The sequence below is a fragment of the Malus sylvestris genome, chromosome 11 (assembly GCF_916048215.2).
Source record: "Malus sylvestris chromosome 11, drMalSylv7.2, whole genome shotgun sequence".
Taxonomy (NCBI): domain Eukaryota; kingdom Viridiplantae; phylum Streptophyta; class Magnoliopsida; order Rosales; family Rosaceae; genus Malus; species Malus sylvestris.
Genome location: NC_062270.1, coordinates 33,780,959 through 33,803,657, shown reverse-complemented (window position 1 = coordinate 33,803,657; position 22,699 = coordinate 33,780,959). Strand labels below are relative to the sequence as shown.

Below are 22,699 nucleotides of genomic sequence, written 5' to 3'. Positions count from 1 at the left end.
GGACTAAGCACGTGGAGGTTGACAAACATTTTATCAAGGAGAAACTCGAAGGGAAAATTGTCTCTCTCCCATGTGTGACTTCCGAGGAACAACTTGCAGATGTTCTTACTCATGCAGTATGTAGTCGAAAGTTTAATGACTCACTTATCAAGTTGGGCATGTGTGATATCTATGCACCAACTTGAGGGGGAGTGTTAGCGTGAGTCATAAGATAATATAGGAGGTTTCCTTTAGGAATGCAAAGTTTGTTTCCTTATGTAATTAGGACTATGTAATTAGGGTTGTATATATATCCCTTTTTGTTTTGTGAATAATAACAAGAATTATTCCTACCGTATATTTCTACTGTGAATTTGTAATTCACAAGTTGAAGCTCAAAGGAAAATTTGAAGACATGATATAAATCAAATGAAATGCTGAAAATTTTGTAACATAAGCTTGATGATATAGTCATACCAGTCGTCTCTGGGTTTCTCATGTCGTATTTTCATCAATCGTTCCCACTATAACCCGAAGATACTAGAAAGATGAAAAGAAAAATGCCAATCCACGTCTACATCCTTGGTTCTTCTTAATAAATGGGAGATGATCCAAAGTCATTCCACCTTGTTTATTTCATATCAAGAGAAGAATGATGGAGGGACGTTGGGGATGCCAGAGAGGTAGGTTAACTGAGATATTAGAAGATGTATAGCTTGCTTGGGCTCGTGGTTATGCAAGTCAAGAGAAACATCATCTTCTCGATCACAAACAAGGAAGAGCACAGCCTTCATCTGCTAAACCGCATGTGCATCTGAAGATACACAGTTTAATTGTACAAACCCTTGAAGATCCTTGTCAGTCTGTCCAAGTGCTTGATTCAACTTGGGTGGTGCATGGCACTGTTGATAGACATATTATTAATATTAATCATACAAAGTGTGCTTATTATTTAAAGGATGACTTTGAAATCCGATCCTTGGTAAACTGAAACCTTGTTAATTTGAATATTTTGATTGAAGGACAAAATATTAATTTCAGTATTACATTTAATATTGAAATCTGATATATATAGATTTATTTTAGACAGAATGGTTTATTTTTATTTTTAAATATGAGTACATTATAGATAAAAACAGGTGAATAAATTTTACTTTTAAAAAAAGGTACATTTTGTTGTAAACATTCCTAGTTTAAGTATGATTGTGTAAATCCTAGATAAGATTTAATTCTAGTTATCCTTTCCTATTACAACTTGTATTACTTGGAGGAGAAGGAATATCTTCTCTCCCTTTACTACTATAAATAAAGGCACAATGTAGGAGGGATAACAACACACACATTCCCCTACAATTCTACAAACACACATCTCTCTCCTCTCTCCCTCTGCCGCCGGCCCTACTCTCTCTGTCAGATAAAATAGACCAAAACACGTTATCAGCACGCTCCTACCGCTGCGCTTAGGAATCTGACGTTGGAGATTTTTTTTCTGCATCAAACCAGTTCATCCATATCATCACGCAATCAGGTTCTTTCCAAACAACGGTTTTTAACTCGATATTTTGCAAGCCCTGATAGCATGAACATTCACCATGATGCATGACCCAACTTTACGTTTAACGTATTTTAGATTCTACATAAATTGTGTATGCTTCATAATCAAAATTGCTACAATTATGTGAATTTGATATTTGCCATGAATTGAATCTTACATATGTACATGCATTGAAACTATTATTTGCATATGCATCAACGTAAATATGTGATTCATTAAATTATATATGCATCTAATTGAAAAAAAAATTTTGAAAAAAATTGGAATCGAAAAAATTAGGGTTCTTTCGAACCCAGGCCTTTGCCATGCAAGCCGCAAGCCACCAGGCCCGCAGCCTGCGATGGCCCAGCTCGGTTTCCTCACCAGGCCTGCAGCCTGCATCGATCCTCCGAGCCCAAGGTCATGGTCTGAGAGCTTCTGCTCCTCGTCCAAACCACAAACCCGACACCCAGCAGGTGTCGCCACCCATCCATCACCGTGCTGCACGGCCTGTCGCCGTGCCTAGCCTACTCAGACGACCTGCAGATCGTCCACGGTGTCCTATGGTCTGAGATTTGCTGAGATCTCATCGGAATTTTTTTTTTAAAAACCCGATTCGAAATTTCTAGGGTTTGATTGCAACAATTGAGATTTTAATTTCTCCATGTTGTAATCATAGTTGAAAACACCCCAGAAATGTACCCCCGAGTCTTCCCATCCAAGATTTGGCCACCTGCAGTGGCGGCGCCGATCATCTTCTCCGGCGGAATCACCTAGCCTCGCTAGGATTTCTTGGATCCAGCCCGATCCCAAATTTTTTGGGCCTGGCTTAGACTCAGGCTGAAAAATAATAAATTTGTTTTCTTTTGGGCTCGCCACTGCAAGCCCAGTTCGACCCCCTCATTTTTTCAGCCCAGCGTTACATCACACCAGCCCAAATGGGCTCTGGTGTTCTCCCGTGCCCCATACTGCAGCGGAACCCAGCCCGTGTGGCTGCTGTGCTTTCCCTGCATCGTGATACACATGATTGAGGCCTTCTTTGGGCAGCAGCAGCCCAGCCCTCTTCCCGTAGGCCTGCAGCCTACACCCGAGACCCTTCCCAGCCCAATTTTGGGCCTAGGTCTCACGGACCAAATTCTTCAAGCCACCCGTGGCTTCATATTTTCTTTTGGACCGCAAATTTATTCTCGGCCTATATTTTAGGCCCCGAGATTTTATTATTTAATATTTTTTTTAAATAATATGGGTTTTTATATTTTCACCCACATTTTAATTTGGCCCGAAGTCCAAATAAATTAATTCAATTATAATTATACACCTAAAGGTTATATTTTTGCATATACTTGTTGCATATTTGTTTGCATATATATTTGTGTTTGCCTGCAGGAATATATGAACCTGAAGTTCATAATTACTTTGAAACCCGAAGTTTCTTCTAAACATGCCTTGTTTGAAAACCCGAAGTTTTCACTTAAATATATCACCCATGAAAACCCGAAGTTTTTCATGCAAAATTAAACCAATACATGTCTATTAGAACCTGTATGTTCTACTCCTATGTGAATGGATTGATTTTTCTCCATTACACTAACCACATCTTGTTCATCCATTTTGTGATAGGAACATGTCGAATTTGAACAAACTCGACTTCACCGCTTTGGAGGTTTCTGGAAGGAACTACCTCAAGTGGGTTCAAGATGTGAAGCTCCACCTCACTGCAAAGAACTTGCATCCTGCTATTGAAGAAGCAACGGATGCACCTGTTGGCGAAGCTGAAAAAGCCACTGCTATGATCTTCATCCGAAGACATATCCATGACGCTCTGCAAACTGAGTACCTTGCTGAGGAGGATCCACGTGCATTATGGGTCGCTTTGGCTGATCGTTTCGATCACCAAAAGGACATATTCTTGCCTGAAGCAAGACACGACTGGCAGCACTTGCGCTTCCAAGACTTTAAGTCTGTGAATGAATATAATTCTGAAGTTTGTCGAATCCGATCACTTCTCAAGTTTTGCAATGAAACTTTGACTGAAGAGGATCTCCTGGAGAAGACCTACTCGACCTTCTCTGCTTCTAATATTGTCCTGCAGCAACAATATAGAGCTCAGAAGTTCACTAAGTTCTCGGATTTGATCTCTGTTTTACTTCTTGCTGAAAAGCAGAACCAGCTATTGATGAAGAATCATCAAGCTCGACCTACTGGGGCTACTGCTGTGCCTGAAGCACATTATAGCACTAATCAGCACCCAAAACGCCAAAAGAGGCGTGGTAAGGGCAGCCAGAAGCCATCCCACCAAGGTCAACAGAGCCAAGGCCCATCCAAGGGAGGAAACAAAGCCCAGAAGCGCCCAAACCTCGCTCCCAAGGCCCCGAACTTCAAGAATAAGGGCAAAGCACCTGCCACAATGAATGACGATATGTGCTATCGTTGTGGTTCCAAGGACCATTGGTCCCGTATTTGCCGTGCTCCCAAGAAGGTTGTGGATGCATATCATTCTCGTCGTACGAAATTTGAATCAAACTTCCTGCAAGTGGACGAACCGGAGACTACAAAGATGGAGGTTTCTGACTTTCAGGAGGGTACCACTCCTATGGAAGATTAGAATCTTAGACATAGACTTATTTTTCAGTTGAAATAATACAATTGGGGCCGAATTCCACCTAGTGGCCGAACCCCACCTTGTTTTTTGGTTGATTTTGAACAATTTTCCTTTATGTTTTGGATTATTAGTTGACGATTTATTTTGGATATTAAGTTTTTAATCCTTGAATAAATGAAATTATTTTGAATTGATACTTGTTTTTATAAACTTTTATGCATGTGACCGATTCAAATTAATTTTTCATTCTAGGTATGACTATTGGGAAAGTTAGTTGTCTGGCAGATAGTGCAACCACGCATACTGTTTTGCGTGAACGCATCTATTTCACTAACTTCGTACCTAAGAATGCACCTCTGACAACCCTCTCAGGCCATCCAACCTGATCGAAAGATACGGTAAGGCACGTATAATGTTGTCCAATGGTACAATCTTGACCATTGCTGAGGCACTCTATTCTCCACGTTCCGGAAGAACGTTACTAAGTTTCAAGGACATTAGAGATAACAATTACCACGCTGAAACCCACGTAGAAAACGGAGTTGAATTTCTGTGCGTAACTTCCTACGAATATGGCCAGAAGCGTATTCTAGAGAAGATGGAGCGTAACCAGAGTGGTCTGTATACTACGACCATATGCCCCATAGAATGCCACTATGTGGCTGGCCCTACCACAGGGACCGCGCACTAAATTACACTTTGGCATGATCGTTTGGGACATCCTGGACGAATAGCGATGCGCCGTATCCTCAAAACTTCACACGGGCATCCACTAACCCGAAGCTTAGGTTCGATCCATGAAATTGCATGTCAAACATGTTCTATGGGAAATCTTATTACTAAGCCTTCTTATGACAAGATTCGTTCGAATCCTCCCATTTTTCTACAACGGATTCAGGGGGACATTTGTGGACCGATTCAACCTCCCTGCGGACCATTTAGATATTTTATGGTTTTGGTTAACGCTTCTACACGTTGGTCACACGTGTGCTTGTTGTCCACAAGGAACGCTGCATTCTCCAAACTGTTGGCTCATGTTATCAAGCTCAGGGCTCACCACCTTGATTATCCGATCAAATCTATTCAATTGGATAATGCTGGAGAATTCACATCTAAAACTTTTGATGACTATTGCATGTCGGTTGGGGTTGAAATTGAACATCTTGTACCCCATGTTCACACCCAGAACGGCCTGGCAAAGGCTTTCATTAAGCGTTTACAAATGATTGCTCGATCGTTGGTCATACGTACCAAGCTCCCGATCGCTGCTTGGGGCCATGCAATATTGCACGCAGCAAAGTTGGTCCGCCTGAGGCCTGTTGCGACACAACCATTTAGTGCCCTTCAGTTGGTCACCGGATGCGAACCCGACATATCGCATCTGCGCGTTTTTGGTTGTGCGGTCTATGTGCCAATCTCGCCGCCCTTGCGTACAAAAATGGGGCCTCAGCGAAGGATGGGAATCTATGTCGGATATGATTCTCCTTCGATTATTCGTTACTTAGAACCTTTGACAGGCGATCTGTTTACCGCTCGTTTCGCGGATTGTCACTTCTATGAGACAGTCTTCCCGTCGTTAGGGGGAGATAAGAACGTCAACGTTCCTAATGAACGACGCGAATTATCGTGGACGACTCCCACTTTGTCTTATTTAGATCCCCGCACCGCTCAGTCTGAAGCTGAAGTGCAGCGCATATTAGATCTCCAGAGCATAGCTTAGAGCATGCCAGATGCTTTCACCGATCTAGCGCGCGTGACAAGATCACATATTCCAGCTGCGAATACGCCTGCAAAGATGGATGTACCAAATGTACGACGGACTACCCTCCTGGAAGCCCGGGACGCCAATTCTGGTGATCCACGTACATTAGCGGCTAGCCAATCATCTGCCCCTACACAAAAGCGTGGCAGACCCCTTGGTTCAAAGGATTCACACCCCCGGAAGAGGAAAACCACGGCACAAGGTCCTGAAGAGCCTACCGTGAATCCGACTATCGCTTACTCATTTTACCCAACTCATGAGGAAATTCTAGATTATGGAAGCGTCCTTGAAGAGACGAATCCTCCTCTCGAGAATCGTGAGATTTCGGTCTATTATGCTAGCTTAGATGATGTGTGGCGTAGAAATGAGATGATTGTCGACGATGCATTAGCATTTGCAGTAGCTACTGAGATCATGTTGAGCGATGACATTGAACCGCGTTCCGTTGATGAATGTCGACGTAGAGCTGATTGGTCAAACTGGAAACAAGCAATCCAAGTCGAACTTGATTCACTTGCGAAACGTAAGGTGTTTGGACCTGTAGTCCCTACCCCTCCACATGTGAAGCCCGTTGGCTACAAGTGGGTTTTCGTTCGGAAGCGTAATGAGAAGAACAAAATTGTGCGTTACAAAGCTCGTCTTGTAGCACAAGGTTTCTCACAACGCCCCGGGATTGACTATGACGAAACTTACTCACCCGTTATGGATGTGATTACTTTTCGATACCTTATCAGTTTGGTAGTTTCCGAAAAACTGGATATCCAGCTGATAGACGTAGTAACCGCGTATCTCTATGGGGATCTTGATACGGAAATTTATATGAAAGTTCCCGAAGGACTTACATTGACTGGTTCAAATATTTCCAAACCTCGGAACACACTCTCAATTCGGTTGAGGCGTTCACTATACGGTTTGAAACAATCCGGAAGAATGTGGTATAACCGTTTAAGTGAGTATTTGACTAGTCAAGGATATGTGAATAACGAACTATGCCCTTGTGTGTTCATTAAGAAGTCACATTCCGGATTTGCGATTGTTGCAGTATATGTCGATGATATGAATCTCATCGGAACTCCTGAAGAGCTCGCGAGAACTGCTTCGCACCTGAAGTCGGAATTTGAGATGAAAGATCTAGGTAACACTCGATACTGTCTCGGTCTCGAGATAGAGCATTGTTCGGATGGAATCTTAGTACATCAATTGAACTACACCCAGAAGGTGTTGCGCCGTTTTAATGAGGATAAAGCGAAGTCTTCGAGTACTCCTATGGTCGTTCGTACGCTAGATGCAAAGCGAGATCCCTTCCGTCCGAAGGAGGATGATGAAGAGATTTTGGAGCCTGAAGTTCCTTATCTAAGTGCGATAGGCGCTTTATTGTACTTAGCTCAATGCACTAGACCCGACATCTCCTTCGCTGTTAATCTTTTGGCAAGATACAGCAATGCACCAACACGCAGACATTGGACTGGCGTGAAAAACATCTTCCGTTACCTTAAGGGTACTACGGATTTGGGCTTATTCTATCCCTACGAATCCTCAAGTGATGCCGCACCCTATGCTCATCGGGTTGATTCTCGCCTTGTTGGTTATGCCGACGCTGGATACTTATCTGATCCGCACAAGGCGCGTTCTCAAACGGGTTATGTCTTTACCGTTGGAGGCACCGCAATATCTTGGAGGTCAACTAAACAGACCTTAGTTGCCACTTCGTCTAACCATGTTGAAATTCTCGCCTTACATGAAGCAACTCGGGAATGCTTTTGGTTGAGAGCAGTAGTGGGCCATATTCGAAGCTCCTGTGATCTTCATCCCGCCGTTAATGCCCCGACGACGATTTTTGAAGACAACGCAGCTTGCATCGAACAGCTCAAGAAGGGTTACATCAAAGGAGACAACACCAAGCATATTGCGCCGAAGTTCTTCTTTACACATCAACAACAAGAGCATCAGAAGATTGAAGTCACGCAAATCCGATCACAAGACAATCTGGCCGACCTCTTCACCAAATCACTACCGAAGGCGACGTTTCAGAAGCTTGTTCATGGAATTGGTATGCGTAAACTTTCTGAGTTGTAACTTTGCTATTTCTTTTTGGAATTATGTCAAACTCAGGGGGAGTATCTTCTGGATACTTGCTTGATCTTAATGTACTCTTTTTCCCTACGATTAGGAGCATTTTTCCCACTGGGTTTTTGCTACCTAACTAGGTTTTAACGAGGCACCCACCTTGGGCTGGTCATATCCCTGATGACGTCCTGTAGACGTTTCTTTTAACTTTGCATTTCTCACGCATTTTTCCTTAGACTATGGATTTTGTCCCTACTCGGGTTTTTGCCATAGCCTTAGGGTTTTTAGTGAGACTTACTACTTATGTAAGTTCCTACCTTATTGAGAATAAGCGTTGTTCCTTGGAATCAGTGCTGACTAGTCGACTTCCTCAACTTCTGCATGATGCTGAATCTACCTTGAGTATTTACACACTCAAGGGGGAGTGTTGTAAACATTCCTAGTTTAAGTATGATTGTGTAAATCCTAGATAAGATTTAATTCTAGTTATCCTTTCCTATTACAACTTGTATTACTTGGAGGAGAAGGAATATCTTCTCTCCCTTTACTACTATAAATAAAGGCACAATGTAGGAGGGATAACAACACACACATTCCCCTACAATTCTACAAACGCACATCTCTCTCCTCTCTCCCTCTGCCGCCGGCCCTACTCTCTCTGTCAGATAAAATAGACCACAACACATTTTACATAAAAAAAAAAAATTGGGAACATTTTTACATTAAAAATTGGGAAAGACAATTGAACTAGGATAGGACACTTTATGCTTCATATGTTAGTTCGATTGTCTTTCCTTCCTTCCTAGGTTAAAAGAAAAAAAACAATTTATTATACTTGTTTAATTTGAAAATGTAATGTTGTATGTATCACATTTACGGATCACATGATTCACATCTATAGTTCTGTATTTAGGGCTCGTTTACTAATCCGTAATCAGATTGAGGGGAATTGAATTGAAGAGGAATTGGATTGAGGAGGAATCACAATTAGATTCTTATTAAAGTTGTTTACTAAACTATCTGGAATCGGAGTAAGAATGACATTGGTTTCGTATAACTTGTTTACTAATCTACCTGAATCGGAATTAAAATTAGCTTGATTACTAAATTGTCCCCGTTAAAATAAATTATTCTAGTCATCTTCCGCAAGGCTCAACTCTCTCCCTACCTCTTCACCCTCCTCGTCTTCATCCTCTTCATCTGCATCCTCTACGGTGAGGACCTCACCTGCATTTTTGGCCAGCAGCTTCAACTCACCTCTAGCTCCGACCCAATCGTCATCAAAACAGGTGAGTCAACGCACCCCATTCCACCGAATTAACCATTTTTCTGATGCAAAAAATTGAAACTTTGGAATTTAGTAAATTGGGTCTTTTGTTTTGGGCTATGGAAGAAGAGAGAGAAGTTGTCGTTCGCCGTCGACAAGATCGACGAAGGGTGTGACTTGTTCAGCGGGAGGTGGGTCTCCAATTGTTTCTTTCCTTAACCTGCACAACCCTCCCACACCTTCCCCCTTTTCTTTCCCAGCCCTTCCCATCAGCTCCCGTTTTCACAGGTCCTTCACGCCTCCCCCTTTCCTCCATATCATCTTCTTCCCCAGCCCCAACAACTTTCCATATTCACAGATCCCTCCCACCGCCTCCTAAATTGGTGGATTTCTGGAGAATACGGTTTGAGGGCAATTTTGGAACAAAAGTCTGATTGCTGGAGGCCATCAATTCAAGGAATCCAAATACCACCAAATATTAGAGAATCCGATTCCGGGAAATTCTGGAACGTGATTCCCGAATTGAGCTGGGTCGCACCTAGATTTTCATTCCTCTCGCACTAGTAAACAAGGGAATTGCTCGAACTCTGTGCAATTCCGTTTCCGCTCGTTTCTTTACCCCTTAGTAAACACGCCATTAGTACTATCCTTCATTCCATCAGTGTAAAATTAATTCTCAACACACCCTCTCACGGGTGAAGAATTTCAAGTCTACGCATAGGCAGCCCAAATGGGATGACGTGGAGCACATGTGGCTATTAGACTTCACACGTGAGACAACTTGCTTTGATACCATAAAAAAAGTTGGGGTTCCACCATAACCAATGGGCAATACAAAGAGTAATCTAACTTACTTATAAATTCATGTAAGATCCCTCTTCTCATCAATGTGAAATTTATTCCCACATGAATGGTTTTTTATTTATCTAATTTTTTGCAACGATAATCTATGAAAGATGTACTAAATTTTAGATAGTTTAGATAGTTGAAAAAAATTGCTCAAGAATTTTTAGGTTCAAATTAAAAACACCCCTCTTTTTCTATATACGTAAATAGCGGATGTGTTGCTTGAATTTCATCTCTCTAAAATCTTGTAACATAAATTTTCCACAAAAGAAAAGTTCATCTCAAATCCCAAATGGACAGCATCCCTAACAAAACCAGCATTTACCATGGCATGGCCTCTTCTTTAAGTTCCACTTCTGCTCTGCTCAAATTGAGCTCTTGTTTCTTTCACTCATTTTTTTGAGAAGCTCAAGCTTTTCGGGTCAATTTCATCCACTCGGATCGATATTGTCCTCCCGTTCTCCTCCTCGGTCCATTTGATCGATTCCTTCTCCAGTAGCTTCACAATCTGCACAACAAAATTTACAAAAGATATGTGAAATTTAAGTTTTCATAAAGCATATGGAATCATAGTGCATGAAGAAAAAAGAAGCACAAAGTGTTAAGCGATCTGTTTTATGATATATGTGCTATTTTCCATACCAACTAAAGCAAAAACAGTTATATTATTGTGACCAATTTCAATCAATTGTATTTGTGTATGTACAAGGATGACATGGAAAACCTACTTGAAAATTACGATAGCGATTTCACCACATGATAAGATTTTCTGATGGTAACTTTCATTAACAGCAGAACCAGACTAAATTGTGCATATGTAATTTTGAAGTTGAAGCTCAAATGAAAATTTGAAAACACAGTGTATAAATCAAATGAAATGCTGAAAACTTTGCAACATGAGCTTGATGATAAAGTCATACCAGTCTTCTCCGGGCTCCTCCTGTTGTATCTTCATCATTCAATCCCACTATGACCCGAAGATACTTGAAAGCTGAAAAAAAATGCAAATTCATATTGTCCTTGATTCTTCTTAATAAATGGGAGATCCAAAGTCATTCCATCTTGTTAATTTCATTTCAAGAAAAAATGATGGAGGGCCATGATGACCTACCTGGGATGCCAGAGAGATAGGTTAACTGAGATCTTAGAAGACGTGTAGCTTCCTTGGGCTCGTGGTTTTGCAAGTCAAGAGACACATCATCTTCACTGCATTCAAATTATCGCCCGTTAGGCCATCTTATGAGGCGGAACACACATAACTCATGGATCAAGAGTAGTGTACATTTCGCACCTACTCTGAGCTTGAATAAGCATTTGAGCAGATTTTTCGTCTGCTTCCCGTGCCATTTTGTTAAAGTAATGTCCCTAGAAATTCCAAAGAGCATAAAATATATCATTATAGCCTCTAAAATTAAGGGGAGAAGGGAAAAGCAAGTTTAGAAGTAAGGAATTTAATGATAATGTCTATTAGAACGCAAACAAGGAAGTGCACAGCCTCCATCTACTAAACGCATGTGCATCTGAAGATACACAACTGTGCCTAGACTGCCTTGTATTACTGTTACTTGTATTATGCAAGAAGGGCCAAAAGAACAATTTAAAAATCAGATTTCGGTTCACAAATGCTTGACATAAAACTTTATGTGAAGCAAACATATGTATCACCTAAATATTTCCTTGCATTCCCATATTGGAGAGAAGCCTATAGGGCTTAACACTGCAACATCCACTACATTGTTGACCCACAAGTAACAAGAATGCTACGCAAAGGGCCAGACTAAAGTAAAGCCATATAACACGAAAAACTCAATATTTTGATCACTCTATTAAATAAACTGTTACAGTGCTTCTGAAGGAACAACGATCGGAAAACAGAGATTCTAACTCAAATCACTATAAGCTGGAACGTAGATTATAAGAACTTTGTTTATTTAAAGTTTGTGTATTTAAAATTAAAGCTTAATGAGAACAAGTAGCACAGTTAATTCCATCTTTAAGTATTAAATCACCAAATTAAAACAAAAAATCTATACCTTCTCTAGCAGTTTGTCTGAACGTGCACGATCACCCTCACAAAATGCATTAAAAGCCTGCAGAGCAAGTGGGGGGATTAATATTCACCTATGTTAAACGATAATAACAATGATTAATGCATTAGGAGTGTAAACCAACAAAGTTGAAGATGAAAATAAAATGTAGACAAGAAAATGCTCAGACTGATTGGGCAATCATATCTCCCTTTTGTCAAGAGTAACAGACCACCATTGTGGTCTCCTTGAACGTTCAATAAAATAACTTCTGTAAGTAAAGTTCCAGAAAGTTAATAGAATAAGAATCTTACAGCTTTATAGTATAAAATAACTTCTGTAAGTAAAGTTCCAGAAAGTTAATAGAATAAAATAACATTCTTTCACAGATTTACGTAGGACCTCATAGCCATTATCATCATCTCCATCTAGAGAAGGTAAATGCATTACAAAACTTTATACGGAAGAAACATAAAGATAAATAAAATCCTTAGTCAACCACCATGGAAAACTGAAATGAAGCCACAAACAAATCAATGGTTCCTTAAGTACCCCATAGGAAAGAATCAGATACTGGGTTAGAGAATTAAGAAAGAATTTAGAAGAAAGAAAATCTTGGATGAGAAATTATTTGAGTAATGAAAAGAGTAAAGTTCATACCTGGCCCGGAAACTCCTTGTGGTGCTAGTGCTACAGTAGCTTTACATTCTACAACCGTGTCTATAAATGGTTTAACCACGTATCCCTTAAGTCCCTTGTATTTATATCTTTTCACTTCCCTCGATGGGAGACTTCTTTTAGGTGCTTCGTCAGTTCTTTCAGGAACATGAAACAATGCTTGTAAAACCTGTTGGCTAAGAAGCCCATCTCCTTCTCCTACTGGTGATTCAGATAAATCACTGCAAGCGTGGAAACAAAAACAACTTCAAACTTCTAGCTTGTGCAAAGGGAGAGAGATGAAAGAAATAAGTAGTTCATTCTAAGTTAAAGCAAAATGAGGCTCCTCTAAAGTCTAAAGTGAACTGGCAAAACTACCAATAACAACATACCTATGGGCAGAATGTTGATCTGGACGCTTCTCTGCAGACTGTTACAGGAAAGGCTTCAAATGAATAAAAAGAACAAGAAAATGAAAAACTATTGCTGGCTACTTCATGTGTAAATTTGAGCTCTAACATAGTGAAGCGCAGCAGACCGATCAAAAGCTATTCCATTAAGAATGAATTCTTTTCAATCATGGGCCACAGAACTTGTTCCTACTTCTGACAGCCTCAAATCCTACTTTAGTTTGCCCTACCTATCCTACATATCAAGCCTCCTGATTAAAGCAAACATGATGCCACTAAACATGGTGAAACTGTCTCAATTGTATTTCCAACATGCCAAGGGATTTTACCTTCATTTGATCAATTTCTATTCCTTGCTCAATTAACAATTTCTCGACTGCCTGAACCTTTGGTAATCATACTTCCGTGATTGGTTGGAGAATGCAGTAAAACTAAAGCTTACCTTCAAACCAGCTAAGCCGACAACATCATCAGACTTCTCCAATGTTGATGCTGACATGAAAAGAAGATTCTCCATGCTCTGCAGAATTAAAATATCAATTCTTCAAAATTGATGACAAAGATTAAAATTTTGTGTGGTAAAGAGAAGAAAACGATTCTTTCCAATCTTAATTTATACAGCAACAGAAAATATATGCAATTAGAATTGAAACATTCAGTTACAAAGAGAACCAAGTCATCAAGGAAATAATTAATTTTTGGAATAATTGATAGAAAAACTGTGGTACTAATACTTTCTCAGATTTCATGCATAGTTTCATTTATCATATGACTCGGAGCAAAAGATTACTATAGAAGCTGTAATGTAAGAAGCAACATAAGAATATACATTATACCTTCTGCACATCATATCCACAAAGGCCTGCATTCAATAAAATTCTCAATTAAACGTTTTGTCAACCTCAAGAACATCATCAGGAAGGTATTTTTACAATACAAAGGCACAATTGACCTACTGTTTGTATTTAAAATTTAACCCTAATGACATCAAAGCACTAATAACTAAAGAACCTGAAAATGCCATTTTACTCAATGGTAAAGATACATCAGAATACATTCATATTGTTCAATATCACAGATTGAATATTCCAAGATTCATAACACTCCATAACTCTGCCAAATACCCGCAAGTCCGATTAGGCAATCAATTTGTCAGTTGCCTATAACCTAGGCAGGTCTCCACAACTAGCTTGAGAGGTAATGGCTAACCAGAAGAACCAATAAACCTAGAACTGGAAGAGTGAAGAATATCATGAAGATATTTAAATTTTCATCATCTAGAGCAATATTTGAAATTCAATGATATCATGATCATGTATTCATATTTTCAGACCATAGTGATCCAATTGTATTTTTTTATTAGTGTTAAAGGCAACAAGGGGACTCAAGAAACTGTCAAGTTGTATTTCAATTTCAAGAGGTACATGCACTTGACATGTTATCCAAAATGAAAGATTCCAATGTGACATCGACAATTATATTTTTCATTGTCTCCTGTTTAAGTAATATGATGAAAAATACAATGAAAAGTGTGCCATATTCTGGAATAGTATTCCAGAAATACTAAAGAATTCAGATTTCTAAGGGATAAGAAGATTTACCAAGAACTTCTCGGATCACATTCATATCAAGTTTAAAGCCCTCTCCAAGCATTTTACACAGAAATTCTTCAGCATCAGCTTGCAGTTTTCTGTTTGTTGGTGGCGTGGTTGATTGGACTTCTTCACTCCATATCGCAGAGGCAGGCACTTCTTTCCAATCTAGTTTTAATGGTTTCTTCACTTCAGTATATTCAATTGTTGATGCTCTGGGCCTACTGTACTCCTTTCCAATCATCCCTGAAACAGTACCCACTGAAGCAGAAAGTTTTTTTGACTTCAATGCTCTGGTGTTGTCCATTCCGTTGAAGGGATTCTGAATACTTTTGGCGGTTGACACACCTGCATGAACTGCACTTGCAAAGTCCCATCCAGATTCCGGGCCTTCCAAAGAAGTTGCGCTTGCACCCTCAAGCTTAACTTTTGAGGAACTAGCACCGTTTGAGGAAGTTAAATGTGATCTGCAAAGAATTTCACCAGCCATTTCTACATTGCACTTCGCCTGGCAGTATGCAGAGGCTATGTCCTTAAGAGAAACCATTGAGCTAAATGCTTCAAGCAAATACTCCAAGTCCCTTCTCTCGTCATCACAGCTTGCAGCAGGTGTGTTAAGTGCTTGCATTGTAACATATGCTTCACAAAGAAGAACAACAGAATAGCAACGTTAATGCATAAACAGGAACTCAACCATGACACGAGATAAGATTTCCCAAAGTAAGGATTTGTAAATAGAAACCAAATGTGGACATAAAAATGGAAAGCAAGTTCTCAAGCTCTCAATTTTATATTATATACAAGCTGGTATGTTCAAGCAGCAACCCCAGTTTGCATCCACAACTACTAAAAGGACCAATAACCACAATCAGGAACACAACAAAGAAACTTGTAATTTTAATTCCTCTCTTTCCCTTCTCTTATTGTCACAGGATGCAACACTTGCATATAAATTTGGGAGTTTTAACGAAAAGCCTACGGTACTGTTCATTTTAACGAAAAACCACATTTTTACACTAAAAAGTCAATCCTGGTACTATTCACTTTACCCTTTATTTTGTCATTATCTTTAAAACTCAAAGTTTTCAAACCCTTTTCATTAGTTTTCCTTATAAATTTTCGAGCTTTGATTTTCTTGCATTTTACAATTATAGAACATCTCGAATACCCTGTGCTTTCGTTCCCCTTTATACTACTCTTCAAACTTAAAAAATCTTTACTTTCTACTTCCACCACAATTCCTTGACTGAGCTTACCAAACAAATGCATCATGTATGTCAGTATGTGCCGTATCCCATATTCCACACTCATATCATAGGGGATTTGACGTGAAAAAAACAGAGTGCTGGCTGTCGACCATCTAACACATTCCCCTCCTTATCCGGGCTTGGGACCGGCAGCGTGCGATAAATTTACACAGGCAGAATTTGTAAAAAAGCCGCGAATTCGGAATAGCTCTCAAGGGAAAGTAAAATATCAAAACTAGATGTATGTATGTATGTATGTATGTAAACGTATACATACACACACATATATATACACGCAAAAATTATGTCATTAGGTTGTTAAGTAAGAATTATGCTTCGTGATCTGTATGGACACACGCGCTGACATTACGTAGTCATGTAATCATCGGCAAGAAATACATATCATATTAAGAATCACAGAACATAAAAATGTGCATATTTCAAAATATAATCCAACGCAACAGTAACCAAGGTTTTAGGGAACGATTTTGGAAAGAAAAAATTTATAAAAAAAAAAGGGAAAAATAATAATATTTTGATGAATGGCAGTGCGGAGGAAGAAACGAAAGGTCGGTTACCTGGAGAAGATGGAGCGATGAGAATATAGAGAGAGAAAGTGTAGAGAGAGAGAGAGCCCTCTTTCTTTCTCTTTCAAAATTCAGACTTTCTTTCTCTTTGTGGGAAGGCGTTTAGCCCCTCCCATGGAAGAAAAATGGCAATAGCAGAGTGACAGTAGGCAGCTTGACAGTACGAGAGTAACACGCGATTTCAAAATTCTGCGTCCTACGCGCTTCTCTCTTTGGACAAAACGGCATTCTCGTAATTTTCTTCACTTTGCAAATGGACTGAATTTCAAGCAATTTTACTTGTTGATTTGTAGGTTATTTAAGAGAGATCTTAAGTTTGATTCTCGTCAAATACAAATTTGAATCTTATTATTATTAACTTATTGTGAAACTTAACTCACCACATCCTCTTAATGTATATAATATCGTTTGTCAAAAATGTTTACAATCCATTTTTATCAACAACAAAAAAAATGTAGGCGTTTACCAAGTCTTTGTGTGGGCTACGGTTGTAGGTATGTCATGTTTACTGTCTTTGTGGTATATCTGTACCGGCATTTTTTGGTCGTGTTATTAGAATGGTGGGCATATAGGATAATAGGAATTTATCTTTATTGTTGTATGTGCGTAGAGACGGCAAATTAAAATATTGGGTTGTTAATGAGTAACTATTAAGACCTCGTTCATATCAAACTGAAACGAGTCCAATGGTTATCCATTAACAACTCAATGCGTTGATTTGCCACCTTTACATGCATGTAACAAAAAAGGTAAACCCTTACATGGACACTACGCCAATAAAACAAGATGTAACTTAATAGTTACTCATTAATGACCCAATGTGTTAATTTGCTACCTCTACTCTGTGTGCTTCACTCCAAGTAAAAAAATCTAGCTATTTGACACCTTATACCCATTATGTTTCTATTAATGTCTTGTTGAAAAGAAAGCATGCAATCCATTATAATAAATGAGCGATGGAATGTTGTTGAAAATATTTATGGATAACACTTACATCTCTCATTATGAGTGAACATATTCAACTTATTTCGAATAATGTATCTTCATCACGTAAATTTCATATTTGAAACCGTTAATTTTTACTTTTTATTTGAAGATATCCAAATAAATTTATTATAAAAAAAACACACACACACAGGGTTGTAGTAGATTCTTTGTTTTGAAGTAGAATTTTTTTCTCTTCTATTATCATTCCCTTCCATCCCCTCCTCTCACGCTTTTCTATTTATCTTGTTCTCTATATAAAAAAGTTTAAAATATGATGTAGACATGACATAATTACAACCGTTTAAATAGGAAGGAATGAAAGGGGAGAAAGATTAGGATGGAAGAGAATCCTACTCTTTTTGTTTTTGGGCTACAAATTTAGATGGGATTCTTGTAAAAACAAAACTCCAACCTTTGGTTGACAGAAAAAAATTTAGTTAAAATAGTCTTAAAATTTTACATAACTCTTTATTTTGGTTCTTGAGATTTGAAATCAATAAAAGTGGTTCCTGAAATAGTCATTTTGGCCAATTGTTTATTTAAATGAGGGTATTTTTGTCATTGTGATTCTTATTTAACATAATTTTTTACGTAAGGATCAAAATGATTGATGATGAATAATCTCATAAACCACTAGTATTGATTTCAAATGTTATGAATTAAAGTGACTAGTTATGCAAATCTCAACAACTATTTTGGTTAAAAAGCCTAATGAAAATTGGAGAAAGCATAAGAGCATGTGGCATTTGGCTCTTACCGGTTAAAATTCCCCCGTTTCTCTCCTTCCCTCCGCCGCTCTCTCCTCCATCTCCGTCCCCAAACGCTAGGTGTGTCTCCGCCAAACCAGTAAGCTTCCATTTCTATGCTGCTTCTTTTTTTGTCTGCATTTCTATGCTTTAGTGTTAGAAATTTTGATGCCATTTTGGTAATTCTTTACTTGTTTCTGACATGCTATGCCTAATGCCTTTTGGGTTTTCTTTCCAATTGCAAGTTATTGATATCTGCTATGTGTTTGGTGAATTACACATCTCTGCTAGGCATACTTCTGAGATAGATTACATAAACTTTTTGTTTTTGATCTAAATTTGAGCTGAATTATGTGTTTTTACTGATTGGGTTGGGATCAGCTGCTGTCTGGTCCACCATATCCTCGGTAGTCTGTAGCGGTGAGCAAGCATCTGAAATTTTGTGAGAAATAGTTGCTAAGCTTGTTGCCTCTTTAGTTACTGAGCTTCAAATTGTATGACAATGTTGAAACTTTGCATTTCAAATTCTTGTACTAGATTATGCGATAAGCAATGAGGTTTCTCAGTATCCAGTATTTGTTGATGCTAAACCGCAATGAGATTTTTCGGTATCCAATAGTTGTTGATGCTAAACCGCAATGAGATTCGCTGGGCGTGTGCAATTGGAAGTGCTGTCAGTATGAGCTCTTGACCTACTGTTTGTATTTAAAATTTAACCCTAATGACATCAAAGCACTAATAACTAAAGAACCTGAAAATGCCATTTTACTCAATGGTAAAGATAAATCAGAATACATTCATATTGTTCAATATCACAGATTGAATATTCCAATATTCATAACACTCCATAACTCTGCCAAATACCCGCAAGTCCGATTAGGCAATCAATTTGTCAGTTGCCTATAACCTAGGCAGGTCTCCACAACTAGCTTGAGAGGTAATGGATAACCAGAAGAACCAATAAACCTAGAACTGGAAGAGTGAAGAATATCATGAAGATATTTAAATTTTCATCATCTAGAGCAATATTTGAAATTCAATGATATCATGACCATGTATTCATATTTTCAGACCATAGTGATCCAATTGTATTTTTTTATTAGTGTTAAAGGCAACAAGGGGACTCAAGGAACTGTCAAGTTGTATTTCAATTTCAAGAGGTACATGCACTTGACATGTTATCCAAAATGAAAGATTCCATTGTGATATCGACAATTATATTTTTCATTGTCTCCTGTTTAAGTGATATCGACAATTCCAACGTGCCATATTCTGGAATGTTATTCCAGAAATACTAAAGAAATCAGATTTCTAAGGGATAAGAAGATTTACCAAGAACTTCTCGGATCACATTCATATCAAGTTTAAAGCCCTCTCCAAGCATTTTACACAGAAATTCTTCAGCATCAGCTTGCAGTTTGCTGTTTGTTGGTGGCGTGGTTGATTGGACTTCTTCACTCCATATCGCAGAGGCAGGCACTTCTTTCCAATCTAGTTTTAATGGTTTCTTCACTTCAGTATATTCAATTGTTGATGCTCTGGGCCTACTGTACTCCTTTCCAATCATCCCTGAAACAGTACCCACTGAAGCAGAAAGTTTTTTTGACTTCAATGCTCTGGTGTTGTCCATTCCATTGAAGGGATTCTGAATACTTTTGGCGGTTGACACACCTGCATGAACTGCACTTGCAAAGTCCCGTCCAGATTCCGGGCCTTCCAAAGAAGTTGCGCTTGCACCCTCAAGCTTAACTTTTGAGGAACTAGCACCGTTTGAGGAAGTTAAATGTGATCTGCAAAGAATTTCACCAGCCATTTCTACATTGCACTTCGCCTGGCAGTATGCGGAGGCTATGTCCTTAAGAGAAACCATTGAGCTAAATGCTTCAAGCAAATACTCCAAGTCCCTTCTCTCGTCATCACAGCTTGCAGCAGGTGTGTTAAGTGCTTGCATTGTAACATATGCTTCACAAAGAAGAACAACAGAATAGCAACGTTAATGCATAAACAGGAACTCCACCATGACACGAGATAAGATTTCCCAAAGTAAGGATTTGTAAATAGAAACCAAATGTGGACATAAAAATGGAAAGCAAGTTCTCAAGCTCTCAATTTTATATTATATACAAGCTGGTATGTTCAAGCAGCAACCCCAGTTTGCATCCACAACTACTAAAAGGACCAATAACCACAATCAGGAACACAACAAAGAAACTTGTAATTTTAATTCCTCTCTTTCCCTTCTCTTATTGTCACAGGATGCAACACTTGCATATAAATTTGGGAGTTTTAACGAAAAGCCTACGGTACTGTTCATTTTAACGAAAAACCACATTTTTACACTAAAAAGTCAATCCTGGTACTATTCACTTTACCTTTTATTTTGTCATTATCTTTAAAACTCAAAGTTTTCAAGCCTTTTTCATTAGTTTTCCTTATAAATTTTCGAGCTTTGATTTTCTTGCATTTTACAATTATAGAACATCTCGAATACCCTGTGCTTTCGTTCCCTTTTATACTACTCTTCAAACTTAAAAAATCTTTACTTTCTACTTCCACCACAATTCCTTGACTGAGCTTACCAAACAAATGCATCATGTATGTCAGTATGTGCCGTATCCCATATTCCACACTCATATCATAGGGGATTTTACGTCAAAAAACAGAGTGCTGGCTGTCGACCATCTAACACATTCCCCTCCTTCTTATCCGGGCTTGGGACCGGCAGCGTGCGATAAATTTACACAGGCAGAATTTGTAAAAAAGCCGCGAATTCGGAATAGCTCTCAAGGGAAAGTAAAATATCAAAACTAGATGTATGTATGTATGTATGTATGTAAACGTATACATACACACACATATATATACACGCAAAAATTATGTCATTAGGTTGTTAAGTAAGAATTATGCTTCGTGATCTGTATGGACACACGCGCTGACATTACGTAGTCATGTAATCATCGGCAAGAAATACATATCATATTAAGAATCACAGAACATAAAAATGTGCATATTTCAAAATATAATCCAACGCAACAGTAACCAAGGTTTTAGGGAACGATTTTGGAAAGAAAAAATTTATAAAAAAAAAAAGGGAAAAATAATAATATTTTGATGAATGGCAGTGCGGAGGAAGAAACGAAAGGTCGGTTACCTGGAGAAGATGGAGCGATGAGAATATAGAGAGAGAAAGTGTAGAGAGAGAGAGAGCCCTCTTTCTTTCTCTTTCAAAATTCAGACTTTCTTTCTCTTTGTGGGAAGGCGTTTAGCCCCTCCCATGGAAGAAAAATGGCAATAGCAGAGTGACAGTAGGCAGCTTGACAGTACGAGAGTAACACGCGATTTCAAAATTCTGCGTCCTACGCGCTTCTCTCTTTGGACAAAACGGCATTCTCGTAATTTTCTTCACTTTGCAAATGGACTGAATTTCAAGCAATTTTACTTGTTGATTTGTAGGTTATTTAAGAGAGATCTTAAGTTTGATTCTCGTCAAATACAAATTTGAATCTTATTATTATTAACTTATTGTGAAACTTAACTCACCACATCCTCTTAATGTATATAATATCGTTTGTCAAAAATGTTTACAATCCATTTTTATCAACAACAAAAAAAATGTAGGCGTTTACCAAGTCTTTGTGTGGGCTACGGTTGTAGGTATGTCATGTTTACTGTCTTTGTGGTATATCTGTACCGGCATTTTTTGGTCGTGTTATTAGAATGGTGGGCATATAGGATAATAGGAATTTATCTTTATTGTTGTATGTGCGTAGAGACGGCAAATTAAAATATTGGGTTGTTAATGAGTAACTATTAAGACCTCGTTCATATCAAACTGAAACGAGTCCAATGGTTATCCATTAACAACTCAATGTGTTGATTTGCCACATTTACATGCATCTAACAAAAAAGGTAAACCCTTACATGGACACTACGCCAATAAAATAAGATGTAACTTAATAGTTACTCATTAACAACCCAATGTGTTAATTTGCTACCTCTACTCTGTGTGCTTCACTCCAAGAAAAAAAATGTAGCTATTTGACACCTTATGCCCATTATGTTTCTATTAATGTCTTGTTGAAAAGAAAGCATGCAATCCATTATAATAAATGAGCGATGGAATGTTGTTGAAAATATTTATGGATAACACTTACATCTCTCATTATGAGTGAACATATTCAACTTATTTCGAATAATGTATCTTCATCACGTAAATTTCATATTTGAAACCGTTATTTTTTACTTTTTATTTGAAGATATCCAAATAAATTTATTATAAAAAAAAGACACACAAACACACAGGGTTGTTGTAGATTCTTTGTTTTGAAGTAGAATTCTTTTCTCTCCTATTACCATTCCCTTCCATCCCCTCCTCTCACGCTTTTCTTT

The 22,699-nt window shown here is 38.5% G+C and overlaps 1 protein-coding gene across 1 annotated transcript; it reads right to left on the bottom strand.

The window, feature by feature from the left end:
* Nucleotides 1-10,217: 10,217 nt before the first annotated feature.
* LOC126590419 (putative nuclear RNA export factor SDE5) lies at nt 10,218-21,597 on the bottom strand. The gene is made up of 13 exons (XM_050255882.1): nt 21,462-21,597; nt 19,643-20,272; nt 13,988-14,013; nt 13,594-13,671; nt 13,134-13,171; nt 12,745-12,983; nt 12,462-12,512; nt 12,399-12,418; nt 12,091-12,147; nt 11,349-11,422; nt 11,169-11,263; nt 10,978-11,048; nt 10,218-10,565 (listed from the first exon to the last, which is right to left on the bottom strand). The coding sequence occupies exons 2-13, from the start codon at nt 20,259-20,261 to the stop codon at nt 10,449-10,451; spliced, it is 1,485 nt and encodes a 494-aa protein (XP_050111839.1). The 5' UTR covers nt 20,262-20,272; nt 21,462-21,597; the 3' UTR covers nt 10,218-10,448.
* Nucleotides 21,598-22,699: the final 1,102 nt, after the last annotated feature.

Bases quoted from the DNA above. Each gene is read 5' to 3' on its own strand.
- LOC126590419 (XM_050255882.1), bottom strand. From the start codon at position 20,261: ATGCAAGCACTTAACACACCTGCTGCAAGCTGTGATGACGAGAGAAGG. The intron at 12,513-12,744 runs GTATGAACTTTA...TACCTTCTCTAG, and splicing joins ACAAGGAGTTTCCGGGCCAG to ATGGAGATGATGATAATGGC. The intron at 11,049-11,168 runs GTAGGTCATCAT...ATTTTTTTTCAG, and splicing joins CTATCTCTCTGGCATCCCAG to CTTTCAAGTATCTTCGGGTC.